Genomic DNA, 14,271 nt, shown 5'->3' on the forward strand with positions numbered 1-14,271 from the left:
TAGAGCAGGAAAGACCCTTAAAACTTATCAAATGCTGTCAATTCTCATAACTTTTTATAAGCCATGAAACCCCTTTCCCCAGTGTAGAAATTCAGTATGTAAACAACTGACATAAAAGAAGCTGTTATGTCTACACAGTGGAATATGATTTGGCCATAAAAGGAAACAAAGGGGTAAAACATGGTCCAACGGGAGAACCTTGAAAACGTACTAAGTGGGAGAAGCCAGCCACAAAGGGTCGTATATTATATGATTCCATTTGCGTGAAAAGTCCAGAAGAGACATCTCTATAGAGACAAAAAGTAGATTAGTGGTTGCCTAAGGCTTGAGGGGATAGAGAGGGTGGGAAATGACAGCTAAGAGTTGCAGGGTTTCTTTATGGAGTGATTCTAAAATTGATCGAGGCACTGGTGGCACAAACCTCTGAATTTACTAAAAGCCACTGAATTGCACACTTTCAATGAGTGACCTTTATAGTATGTCACGACTATCACAATAAAGCTGTTTTTAATGAATTAATTTTTTTTTTTTTGGAAACAGAGTCTCTCCCTGTTGCCCCAGACTACAGTGTTGTGGCATCATAGTTCACAGCAACCTCCAACTCCTGGGCTCAAGCCACCCTCCTGCCTCATCCTCCTGAGTAGCTGGGACTCTAGGTGCCTGCCACAATGCACAGCTTTTTAGAGATGGGGGCTCGCTCTTGCTCAGGCTGATCTTGAACTCCTAAGCTCAAGTAATCCACTCACTTCAGTTTCCCAGAGTGCTAGGAAGCTGCTGCTTTGGGGGAGTTTTGTTTGTTTTTTAATAAAAGGCAAGGGGGAAGAGGTGCCCTAACTGCTCTGCCATCAGGGCCTCCATCTTCATTCTTATCCTCTAGAGACCCCAAAACCACCTCTGTGGGATCCTAGAGCTCTATGGAAAATCATTCGAAAATGAATGATTATACTTAATTTAGTATAGATTCCATTCCCCCAGTGAAAACCAAGACATGGACCCAAGTTTTTTGACTCACATATCCAAAATGGGGCTGCATCTTGGGAGAGAACTGGCCCTCCAGGTCTTACCATCCATGTCCAGGCGCTGCATAATGATGGCCAGCTCCACCTCGCTAGGCATGTACCCCAAAGAGCGCATGGCCATTCCCAGCTCCTGCTTGGAGATGAAGCCGTTCCCATCTCGGTCCAGAACCCGAAAGGCTTCTCGGATTTCTAAAAGGAAAAGCAAAGAAAGTCTAATGGTCACACAGCTAGGTTTATTGCACTGACATTATTGGTGATCATCTACTGAGTGATAACTCTTAAGCTGCTTTACAAATAGTGAGATGTTAAAAAATAAGAGGCCAAAAGAAGAACAAGGAAAAGAAAGGAAAAAAAAAAAAGAAGAAAGAAGAAAAAGGAAATGGAGGGGAGGGGAGTATATGCAGAAAGCAGGGCGGCCCCTAAGCATCCTGAAACCTGTACCAGGCATACGCAGAGGTGGCGGTCCCAGCAGAAAGTGAGGTCAGCCAAGGACACTTTCTGAGCAAAGATAAGGAGTAGGTTTTAGCTGTGAGCAGAAAACTGCCTCTTAACTCTGGCCCTTAGGAGGAAAGGAGAATGAGATTCTCCTCTGCAGACATACTTCAGTTCCCTGCTGCTGCAGGAGCCGTGCAGAAAGCTTTTCAACCTCATAGGAGGACAGAAATTAAGTATCCTGCTGTTTTTATTTCATTCCCCTAATTTACAGGTGTTTTATGAACATAAACAACCTCAGATCAATAAGAGTGCCATGAAAGCTCAAAAGAGATCTTTAATCACTTTGTCTCAGGCTGGCAGAGAAGTCAACTCTGTTATCAACAAGGGCCATTTCACAGGCAGGCGATCCCCCGGCCTCTCACCCCAAACTAGAGCTGCTCTGAATTCTACTCAGACCCCCCTCCTCCACAGCCACTGTGGCTGTTAGTCCTGGGTTGGCTGAGCATTTGCCTGAGATGATGGCACAGGGAATTCGAGGTCACAGCTTGAAGATGAGAGGTCCATCAATCGTATCTGAAAACACCAGACCTAGAGCAGCTTCGACTGTTCATCAGTAAACCCAGCAATGGCTCAGATAAGGCAGCTGCCATTACTCACCTTGCTGTGCCACAAGTATTGACTTCCTATTAGGCAAGGAGCACAATACTAATAATTATAGAAAAATAAAAATGACCCACGGGGCATCGTGGTTCTCATCCTCTGCCCTACGCTCTAATCAGGATGGTAAAACTCTTACAAGACACCTGGCTGTAACGGTCTGACCCATTTACTTATGACCTCACTAAACAGCTGACCGTGCTCTTGGCACCACCTAGAACTACACACCCTTTCCCAAACAAGCTTTGCTCTTTCCTTTTGGCTGCTATTACATAACACATGGCCATTAACCTGGTGACATAAAACAACAGAAATTTATTTTTTCGCAGTCAAGAGGCCAGAATTCTAAACTCAGTATCACTAGATAAAAATCAAGGTGACAGCAGAGCGGGGCTCCTTCTGCAGGCTCTCAGGGATAAGCCATTCTTTGCCTCTCGCAGCTTCTCCTGGCTGCCAGCATTCCCTGGCTTGCGGCCGCACCACTTCAATGTCTGCCTTCTCCTCTTCTATCTGTAATCTCCCTCTGCCTCCCTCCTACAAGGACACTTGTGTTGGCACTTTGGGGCCACCCAGAAAAAACAAGATAATCTCCCCATTTCGAGATCCTTCATTTAATCACATCTTCAAAACCCTTTCACCAACCTAACTGGTTCTGGGGGGAGGAAGACTCTTTTTCAGATTACTATACTTTCACCTAAAACATATTCCCTTCCTCTTTCCCTGCCAAAATTATATATGCATCCTTTAAGTCCAAGTCAGGGGCTATATATAACTCCATGAAAGTGTTTCTGCTTGCTATAGCCAAGTTCTCTCTCTTCCTATTGATTGTTCAACAGATTCTTTGTTCCTTTCACATGACATCTGGCACACTCCATCCAGAACAGCAGTTCTCAACCTGTGGGTCCCAACCCCTTTTTAACAACGAAAATACACTGTGGCGTTAGGAAGGTTGAGAACCACTGATCTACAAGCACCATGATTGGCTTCTCCTCTGAACTGTAAGCTACTCCTATACTTTTTTTTCTTAAGACAGAGAGTCTTGCTCTGTCTCCCAGGCTAGAGTGCCATGCCTCAGCCTAGCTCACAGCAACCTCAAACCCCCGGGCTCAAGTGATCCTCCTGCCTCAGCCTCGTAAATAGTCTGGAACTACAGGTGCCCAGCACCATGCCTAAGTTTTTCTATTTCTAGTAGACACGGGGATCTTGCTCTTGCTCAGGCTGGTCTTGAACTCCTGAGCTCAAGGGATCCTCCCACCTTGGCCTCCCAGAGTGCTAGAATTGCAGGCTAGAGCCACCGCGCTTGGTCCCGCCTATACTTCTTCTTTTTTTTTTTTTTTATTGTTGGGGATTCATTGACGGTACAATAAGCCAGGTTACACTGATTGCAATTGTTAGGTAAAGTCCCTCTTGCAATCATGTCTTGCCCTCATAAAGTGTGACACACACCAAGGCCCCACCCCCTCCCTCCGTCCCGCTTTCTGCTATCCCCCCACATAACCTTAATTGTCATTAATTGTCCTCATATCAAAATTGAGTACATAGGATTCATGCTTCTCCATTCTTGTGATGCTTTACTAAGAATAATGTCTTCCACTTCCATCCAGGTTAATACGAAGGATGTAAAGTCTCCATTTTTTTTAATGGCTGAATAGTATTCCATGGTATACATATACCACAGCTTGTTAATCCATTCCTGGGTTGGTGGGCATTTAGACTGTTTCCACATATTGGTGATTGTAAATTGAGCTGCAATAAACAGTCTAGGACAAGTGTCCTTAAGATAGAAGGATTTTTTTCCTTCTCGGTAGATACCCAGTAATGGGATTGCAGGATCAAATGGGAGGTCTAGCTTGAGTGCTTTGAGGTTTCTCCATACCTCCTTTCAGAAAGGTTGTACTAGTTTGCAGTCCCACCAGCAGTGTAAAAGCGTTCCCTTCTCTCCACATCCACGCCAGCATCTGCAGTTTTGAGATTTTGTGATGTGGGCCATTCTCACTGGGGTTAGATGATATCTCAGGGTTGTTTTGATTTGCATTTCTCTAATATATAGAGATGATGAACATTTTTTCATGTGTTTGTTAGCCATTCGTCTGTCATCTTTAGAGAAAGTTCTATTCATGTCTCTTGCCCATTGATATATGGGATTGTTGGCTTTTTTCATGTGGATTGAGTTCTCTATAGATCCTAGTTATCAAGCTTTTGTCTGATTGAAAATATGCAAATATCCTTTCCCATTGTGTAGGTTGTCTCTTTGCTTTGGTTATTGTCTCCTTAGCTGTACAGAAGCTTTTCAGTTTGATGAAGTCCCATTTGTTTATTTTTGTTGTTGTTGCAATTGCCATGGCAGTCTTCTTCATGAAGTCTTTCTCCAGGCCAATATCTCCCAGTGTTTTTCCTATGCTTTCTTTGAGGATTTTTATTGTTTCATGCCTTATTTTAAGTCCTTTATCCATCTTGAATCAATTTTTGTGAGTGAGGAAAGGTGTGGGTCCAGTTTCAGTCTTTTACATGTAGACATCCAGTTCTCCCAACACCATTTATTGAATAGGGAGTCTTTCCCCCAAGGTATGTTCTTGTTTCGTTTATCGAAGATTAGGTGGTTGTAAGATGTTAGTTTCATTTCTTGGTTTCCAATTCGATTCCAAATGTCTATGTCTCTGTTTTTGTGCCAGTACCATGCTGTCTTCAGCACTATGGCTTTGTAGTACAGACTAAAATCTGCTATGCTGATGCCCCCAGCTTTATTTTTATTACTAAGAACTGCCTTAGCTATATGGGGTTTTTTCCGGTTCCATACAAAACGCAGAATCATTTTTTCCAAATCTTGAAAGTACGATGTTGGTATTTTGATAGGAATGGCATTGAATAGGTAGATTGCTTTGGGAAGTATAGACATTTTAACAATGTTGATTCTTCCCATCCATGAGCATGGTATGTTCTTCCATTTGTTAATATCCTCTATTTCCTTTCTGAGGATTTCATAGTTTTCTTTATAGAGGTCCTTCACCTCCTTCGTTAGGTATATTCCTAGGTATTTCATTTTCTTTGAAACTATGGTGAACGGAGTTGTGTCCTTAATTAGCTTCTCATCTTGACTGTTATTGGTGTATACAAAGGCTACTGACTTGTGGACATTGATTTTATATCCTGAAACATTACTGTATTTTTTGATGACTTCTAGGAGTCTTGTGGTTGAGTCTTTGGGGTTCTCTAAGTATAAGATCATGTCGTCAGCAAAGAGGGAGAGTTTGACCTCCTCTGCTCCCATTTGGATTCCCTTTATTTCCTTGTCTTGCCTGATTGTATTGACTAGAAATTCCAGCACTATGTTGAATAGTAAAGGTGACAGAGGACAACCTTGTCTGGTTCCAGTTCTATGAGGAAAAGCTTTCAGTTTTACTCCATTCAGTAAAATATTGGCCGTGGGTTTGTCATAGATAGCTTCAATCAGTTTTAGAAATGTGCCACCTATGCCTATACTCTTCAGTGTTCTAATTAGAAAAGGATGCTGGATTTTATCAAATGCTTTTTCTGCATCTATTGAGAGGATCATGTGATCTTTATTTTTGCCTCTGTTAATATGGTGGATAACGTTTATGGACTTCTGTATGTTAAACCAGCCTTGCACCCCTGGGATGAAGCCTACTTGATCATGATGAATGACTTTTTTGATGATAAGCTGTAATCTATTGGATAGGATTTTGTTGAGGATTTTTGCATCTATATTCATGAATGAGATTGGTCTGAAATTCTCCTTTTTGTTTGGGTCTTTTCCTGGTTTTGGTATCAGGTTGGTGTTTGCTTCATAGAATGTGTTGGGGAAGATTCCTTCTTCCTCAATTTTTTGGAATAATTTCTGCAGTACAGGAATAAGCTCTTCCTTGAAGGTTTGATAGAATTCTGGAGTGAAGCCATCTGGACCAGGCTATTTTTGGTTGGAAGATTTTTTATTGTTTCTTTGATCTCGGTGCTTGAAATTGGTCTGTTCAGGAGCTCTATTTCTTCCTGGCTGAGTCTAGGGAGAGGGTGTGATTCCAAATATTTATCCATTTCCTTCACATTGTCAAATTTCTGGGCATAGAGTTTCTGGTAGTATTCAGAGCTGATCTCTTATATCTCTGTGGGATCAGTTGTTATTTCCCCTTTATCATTTCTGATTGAGGATACTAGAGATTTTATTTTTCTATTCCTCGTTAGTCTGGCCAATGGTTTATCTACTTTATTAATTTTTTCAAAAAACCAACTCCTTGTTTCATTAATTTTCTGAATGATTCTTTTGTTTTCAATTTCATTGATCTCTGATTTGATTTTGGATATTTCATTTCTTCTACTGAGTTTAGACTTAGATTGTTCTTCTGTTCCAATTCCATCCAACAATCTCTCTCCTGTGAGATTGTTGATGCGCTCTCTTTCTGTTTTTCGAATGTAGGCATCTAAAGCAATGAATTTTCCTCTCCAAACTGCTTTTGCAGTATCCCACAGGTTTTGGTAGCTTGTGTCTTCATTGTTGTTATGCTCAAGGAAGTTAATGATTTCCTGTTTTATTTCTTCCTTCACCCACCTGTTATTCAACAGAAGATTGTTTAATTTCCATGCCTTTGGGGGGGTCGAGCATTTTTGTTAGAGTTGAGTTCCACCTTTAGTGCCTTATGGTCTGAGAAGATACAAGGTAAAATTTCAATTCTTTTGATTCTGTTGATATTTGTTTTGTGTCCCAGGATATGATCAATTTTGGAGAATGTTCCATGGGGTGATGAGAAGAATGTATATTCTTTATCTTTGGGGTGCAGTGTTTTATATGCGTCTATCAAGCACAGTTGTTCTAGGGTCTCATTTAAATCTCTGATATCTTTGTTTAATTTCTGTTTAGAGGATCTGTCCATCTCTGTAAGAGGAGTGTTAAAGTCCCCTGTTATTATGGTATTATCAGATATCATATTGCTCAGACTGAGTAAGGTCTGTTTCAAGAATCTGGGAGCATTTAAATTGGGTGCATAAATATTTAGAATTGAAACGTCTTCTTGTTGTATTTTTCCCTTGACCAATATAAAGTGATCATCTTTGTCTGTTTTGACTTTAGTTGCTTTAAATCCACATGTATCTGAAAATAAGATTGCAACTCCTCTTTTCTTCTGAATTCCATGTGCCTGAAAAATTGCCTTCCAACCCTTGACTCGGAGCTTTAATTTGTCTTTTGAAGCCAGGTGTGTTTCTTGCAGACAGCAAATGGATGGCTTGTGTTTTTTAATCCAGTCAGCCAATCTATGTCTCTTCAGTGGGGAATTCAAGCCATTAACATTTATTGAAATAATTGATAAGTGTGGTAGTATTCTATTCGTCTTATTTGGTGAGAGTCCATTGCTTAGTTTTATCTTTTGAATCAGTGTGGAGGTTAGGTTCTGTCCTTTAATTTCTGAGTTCTCACTTTGCTGCTGATCCATTGTGGTGGTCAGTGTGCAGAACAGGTTGAAGTATTTCCTGTAGAGCTGGTCTTGTTGTGGCGAATTTCCTCAATGTTTGTATATCTGTAAATGATTTGATTTCTCCATCAATTTTGAAGCTTAGCTTAGCAGGGTACAGAATTCTGGGCTGGAAATTGTTCTGTTTAAGTAGATTAAAGGTAGATGACCATTGTCTTCTTGCTTGGAAAGTTTCATTAGAGAAGTCTGCGGTCACTCTGATGGATTTGCCCCTGTAGGTCAACTGGCGCTTACTCCTGGCAGCTTGCAGAATCTTTTCTTTTGTCTTGACTTTGGACAGGTTCATCACAATGTGTCTTGGAGAAGCTCGGTTAGAGTTGAGGTGACCTGGGGTCCGATATCCCTCTGAAAGCAGTGTGTCAGAATCTTTGGTGATATTTAGGAAATTTTCTTTTATAATATTCTCTAGTATGGCTTCCATTCCTCTGGGGCATTCTTCTTCCCCTTCTGGAATTCCTATAACTCGTATGTCGGAACGCTTCATAAAGTCCCATAATTCTGACAGTGAACGTTCTGCTTTCTCTCTCTTCTTTTCTGCCTCTTTTACTATCTGAGTTATCTCAAGAACTTTTTCTTCTACCTCTGAAATTCTTTCTTCTGCATGGTCTAACCTGTTGCTGATACTTTCCATTGCATCTTTAAGTTCCCTAATTGTTTCATTTCCTTCAGCTCTGCTATATCCTTTTTATATTCTTCATATCGTTCATCTCTTATTTGATTCTGTTTTTGGATTTCCTTTTGGTTATTTTCCACTTTATTAGCAGTTTCCTTCATTGTTTCCATCATTTCTTTCATTGTTTTCGACATGTGTATTCTAAATTCCCTTTCTGCCATTCCTAACATTTCTTTATAGATGGAATCATCTGCATTAGCTACCTCATGGTCCCTTGCGGGGTTGTTCTGGACTGGTTCTTTATGTTGCCTGGAGTTTTCTGCTGATTCTTCCTCATGAGTGATTTCTTTTATCTGTTTCCTTGCCCTAATTTTCCTTTCACTTCCTCTTGCTCTTTAAGGTCTTGTGCCTGTGGACTAAGGGTTACAGGACCAGAAGGGTGAGAAGGTTGAAGAGCAAAAAAGGGATGAAAGAAAGGAGGACCGAGTGATAGAAAAAAAAGAAAAATAGAGAAAAGAGAGCGCGTGGGTAGAAGGAATATTGACAAAAAGAAGAGAGGCACAGAAAGAGGGAGACAGCGCAATATAGGTGTACAGTAGGGTACTTTGACACACCTTAATAAAACCCCACCTTCTGGGGGTGCCCAGTTGGGTGGTTCCCTTGAGGTCAGCAGCTCTTTGCTAACCTGATCAGATACAGTACCCCACCTCCACCAAGTAGAGAGGAAAGACAAAAATGCTATAAATCAAACCAAAACAAGCAAACAGAAAACTTTATGGGATAAAATTGGGTGAAAAACCAAATAATAGCAGTAGAAACACTAGCAAAAATGAAGTTCTAGTTATTGAAAAAGGCAGCAATGGGAAACTATAATTAAACTAGAAAAATTGAGAAAGAAAAAGGATCTGTATGGAAAAGGTTGAAATTAAAAAACAAAACATCAACAACATCAAAATAAACAAAAAAAAAAACAACCAAACCAAAAAAAAAAAAAAAAAAAACCACAACCAAACACAAAGCAGTATGTATATGTTATTGAATATTGTCTGGGCAACACGTGGTCTTCTGGGGTATGAGATGTTAATCACAGTTCTGATACAACTGGAGGCTGCTGATTTCTCAAACCCCAGCAGGTAGACACCCTAAATCTCTCTTCAGCCCACTTAAATGGCACTTTGAACTTGTAAACTTGCTGAGCAGAAGCTTTCCCAGGAAAGTGCTTGTCGCTGGAATCACTGCTGAAGTGGCTATCCACTTACCCAGTGTGCCAAAACTGGTCTCACTCTGCCCCTGAGGGTTAGGGCTGCAAGGTGGCTCAGACCCCACCCTTAGGCTACTTGGTCGCTGGGTTACCAGCTCCCACCCAATTCTAGCTCTGCGACCCTGACGGAGGAGCTTGCCTGGGCAGATCGTTCACAATGGCTCCCTGTGATCCACAGCCAAACACTATTAGCTCCGTCTGGCTGAGGGGCTCAGACTGGGGCCTTAGACAATGGCCAAAGTTCTCTGCACTCCCGCTCAGGCTCTCCTCAAGGCAGCTCAACTGAGTGCCAAGTCCAAAGACACCAAAACAGTTCACAGGTAAGGCCTTTCTGGTTTGCAGTCTTGCTGGTACTGAACTTACAGTTGTGGGCAGGTTTAGACGGATTGAACACATGCGACCACTTGCCGGTTTTCCACTGTTTTAGTCCTCCTCTTGGGGTCCAGAAGTCTCTCGCTGACTCCCTATATCCTCACAGGGTTGATGATAGGCAGATCCCACCAGCCAGAGATGCCTGGAGTCCTATCTCCCCAGACTCATGGTGCCCAGATGCAAGGAAGCTGTTACTCCCCCACCTATACTTCTTTCATCTTTAAATGTTTCTTACCCACACACTGTAAGAGAAACACTAGACAGATAGCTTTTCAGTGGAAATGAGTCTGAACAGATAAGGATCGTATATTAATAGCAAAGTCATTATCAATACGAATCCAGCACGCTGCATGCTTTCTGGGGCTGAATGTGGGCTCCAGCAGAGAGATCAGCTTGTGAGCAGGACCCCCAGCTCCTAGCCAGGTGCATTAGCTAATTAGGTCTGCAGCCAAACCCCGAGGCCTCGTTCTGCTCATGTGTGAAATGAGCTGGGTTGGTCTCAAGGACCCTTCAGGTCCTCTGGCCCTCCTTTCTGCAGATCCCTGGACATCGTAAAGTGTTTAAAAGAAGAACAGGAAGACTGTGTTCTCTTACATACCCTATTAATCTGCCATTCACCACCTTTTCCACTAATGATACAGAAAAAGATTTTAGTCCAGTCCAAATTCTGAATCAAGGAGTCTGTCTGCATTTTTAGGCTTTTCTCATTAACAAAAATATGCTCAAGATTACCTACAACAGCCATATGTTTTCTTACCAAATTGCAGGTGGCCTGAATAGAGCTAAAAGAGCCACTGCTCAGCTGGAGGTCACGGTGCACATTGCTCAAGGACACTGGGATATAGAACAGAGCTCCTTCGGCCTGAGCCCAGATCCCCAGAGGCGGAGGTCAGGAGAATGCAGAGGGTGGGGGTAATTCCTCTTGAAGTGGGAATCAGCCCGCCAGGCAAACATGCCAGCTCTGCCTGAGACCTCTCAGCCTCATTTCCCTCAGTGGGTGCAGCTGGATCTCCTTCCAGCCACTGTAGTAGGGTTTTACACTGGGGCCAGTCAGACCATGCAACAGGTGAAAACACCTCTCCCTCTCATCCCTTCTGACTGAATCCTGAACTCTCTGGGCTGTTGATATGATCAGACAGGGTGGTCCACTTCTGTTCATAGGGCCTGGCCTTCTTCCTGTGTTCTCCCTACATGCCCCAGAGCTAGTGAACTTCAACTTGGGTCCTTACACTTCCCCTTACCAGCAGAGCTTAGATGGGGGTGTTGAGAAATGGCCTGGAAATGGGATTTTGGCAGCTGAGCCTTACAACCCCTATTCAGCTACTACCAGAGACAGTTGCCTCATACTTGGGCTACTGGATTTAGCAAGTCAGGCCTTCGACGGGGGTCCCTGCAGAATTGGCCTGCTCCTTCCAGGCCTTGAATGTCCTCGGTTTGCTCTGGCTGCAGTTTATCAGCCAGGCCTCCTCCAGCCCTGCCCTGGCCAGGCAGGCACCTAGCAGCTCAGAGCTCTATTTTCCGTGGCCTGCGGGTAAGTAGGACAACGCTGTCCTTCTCTGTTTGTAGGGAATATCTGCTCCTGGCTCCCAGGCAGAGAATTTATATGTGTATGTCTGCACAAGCAGACAAAGCCCACTAACTTCGTTCTCTTTCAAAACAGCAGAGAGGGGTAAAAAAAGAAAAAGTACAAAACTAGAAATCCATAATGGGAGCCTCCGGAGATTTAATCTTTCTAGAGTAGGGGAAGCCCAGGCAAACCAGAGGCTTATTAGAAGGAAATGGGTCTTTCAGTCTGAGAGAGCCATGTGATGTGTGCCTCACTTTATTTTTAATAGCAGAACAGGGTGTGAGAAATATGCCCGTAAAACCAGCCAGGCTGCTGGAGCAGGCAGGATCCCTCTGCCGCTGGCTGCAGGAGGACGCTCCCAGCGTAAGTGGGCTCTGGTCACTTTCCCATCCTTGAGCAGTGGGGACCACAGATCAAGTTTTTGAGAACAACCCATAACGCTGTGTGCTTTTCACCGGAATTTATGCCCTCTTAGAGCTAGCATCCTTTGTGCTTTTGAGTTACACGAGCATGCTGTGCTTTTGGTCTGTAATTAAATTTTCCTTTTCAATCTCAAGCAACATGTGCAAATGGGGCACTCGCTGGCATTTAAACAACCTCCAAGATGCCTTTGTGGGCCTCGAAGGGGGCATGTATAACAGCGATAGGAACCCATCCAACAGTCATTGTGTGGAGTATGAAAAGACACGTGGTAAGACACGTCTTCTGAAAAGGATATGCAGTCACTGTATACACATGGAATTGCCCAGAATCACCATCCACATTCCCACAGGGATCTCAGCCTTTCTTCCCTAAAGTGATGCAGATCTTGAGCCAAGCAAGCCTTTGGAAAGAAAGAATCCTGTTCTAGAGTCCAAGAGGTTTATTTCTCATATGCCAGTATCTCTTTTTTTCTTAAAAAAATACATCCACAGCCACCACTGGTACCACCTGCATCTGGACCCAGTATCCTCAGAGAACCAGTCTGCCTAAGGATATATCCAGCTTAGGCAGAAAAGATAGCAAAGATACCACGATCACAGGGAATAGACACATTTCTCAGGAATCAGATGAAGGGCAGACACCAGCCAGAGTCAATATGGCTAATGTTCTGGCTTTGAAGGATCACTGAAATGTGTAGTACCGATTTGCAACCACAAATCAATAATGAAGGACAACAATGTTTCCCATCCCCATTCTTGTTAGATATAAAATCTGTTAATTCTCCCCAGAAACGTATGTTTAGGAAGAATGTGTGTTTCAACTGCATAAAGTGATGACTCTATTAACAAAGAATATGCATTTTGATGAAACATATCTTGTAGACATTGCAAAACTGGAGAGGGATGCAGTTTAGAAAGGCTGGGAAAGGCAATTACCAAAAGCCAGTGAAAATACACCAGAAAATGTAAGAGACAGAACTAGAGGTCTTTATTCAAAGGAAATAATCAGGTAGGGACTGAGCCCATGAAAAAAATATTCAGAAGGGTTTCCACTTTCTCTAAGAAAAGCAAAAATAATGAATATTTAGAGACGATTAATATAGTCATTCGTTCTACAAAGAGTTGCTATTTACTTATTATACGCCAGTTACTGTGCTAGGATAGATGAATAGCAAAGGAGATTCTCCAGGCTGCAAGAAGCTTATATTATAGTCAGAGAGATAGGGAGGTGACCAAATGTTTACAAGCAAGAATGACAAGTCCAATAACAAGGGTATCACAATCCCATGGAAGGAACAACTCTGCAAAAGGGTTGTTGGAAGTCACACTTTAATCGCTTGAATCTTAGGGCTATGGAAAGAAGGGTAAGGAGGCAGAGTGGGAGAATGTTCCAAGACAAAGGCACATCTATAATACTGGCTGCCTTGTGAGTGAAGAAATAAGAAACATTAAGTGATGAGATGAGAGTGAAGAAGTACATCAAGGCAAGACTGCAAAGGGCTTTCAGACCCCTCTGAGCTCTCCTCTGTAGGCCAGGGGTTGGCCTGTAGCCAAGTCTGGCTCATCACGTTTTTATAAATAAAGTTTTATTGGAATGCAACCATAATCATTTTTTTCCTTATGACTGTGCTCCAGTTGCCTGTTGTCTGTTGTTTCTGTGCTACCTCAACAGAATGGAATCACTGTGATAGGGACTCTTTGGCCATAAAGACTAAAATAATTACATCATGGCCTTTGATAGTTAAAATTTGTGACTACCAATATAGATCACAGGAAGCCCTCAGGCGCTTCAATTTTGTTTTTTAAAAACAAAAAGGATTAGATTTTCAAGTCAAGGGCTCAGGCATCAGGGATATAAGGCTAAAACAATAGGTTACAAGATGTCACAAAGTCTAAGGGGGAGTTGATGCACTTAGAGCTGAGGACAGCAAGGGAAAGACAAGAGATAGAGTGAGATAGAAAAGACTTTTCTGAGATAGAGTGACTGATGCTCAGGAAGGGCTCAGGTGTCTGGGTTTGCAAGAAGGAGAATTTCAGGACAATTTCACATCCCCAGGGATGTGATGGGAAAGCAGTGATGACATTAACTGAGAGAGGATTCAGAAGCAAGTGCAGCTATCACATAGGGAAATGAAGTGGAACTTTTGACCACACTGAAGACAGGGGCCTGAGCGATGCCCAGCTGGTCACTTCTAGTAAGCAGTTGCAATAATTGGCTGTAGTGTGGAAACAGGTGATGATGAAAACACAACAAGCATGTGAAATGGGGGTGGGGGGGAGAAGGTCTACGATTGCATATGAAGTGCTGGATTCATCCCAGTGAGGCTTTTAGTGTGAATGAGATCTAATTTCATTATAATCTACCAGTCCACAAATACAACCAATTGATTTCCATAATTAGGGAACACTGAGGTGATGGGGACAGGGCGCCCGGGAGACCCTCAG

The 14,271-nt window shown here is 42.5% G+C and overlaps 1 protein-coding gene across 5 annotated transcripts in view; it reads right to left on the minus strand.

Annotated features, from left to right (window-relative positions):
• CALN1 (calneuron 1) overlaps window positions 1–14,271 on the minus strand; it is a 625,091-nt gene that overhangs the window by 374,698 nt on the left and 236,122 nt on the right. For all 5 annotated transcript variants that reach the window (XM_053556329.1, XM_053556328.1, XM_053556330.1 and 2 more), the window contains exon 3: window positions 1,065–1,208. In XM_053556329.1, coding sequence (XP_053412304.1) covers window positions 1,065–1,208 — 144 coding nt within the window. The remainder of the gene's footprint in view (window positions 1–1,064; window positions 1,209–14,271) is intronic.

Source organism: Nycticebus coucang, chromosome 12, assembly GCF_027406575.1.
Source record: "Nycticebus coucang isolate mNycCou1 chromosome 12, mNycCou1.pri, whole genome shotgun sequence".
Taxonomy (NCBI): Eukaryota; Metazoa; Chordata; class Mammalia; order Primates; family Lorisidae; genus Nycticebus; species Nycticebus coucang.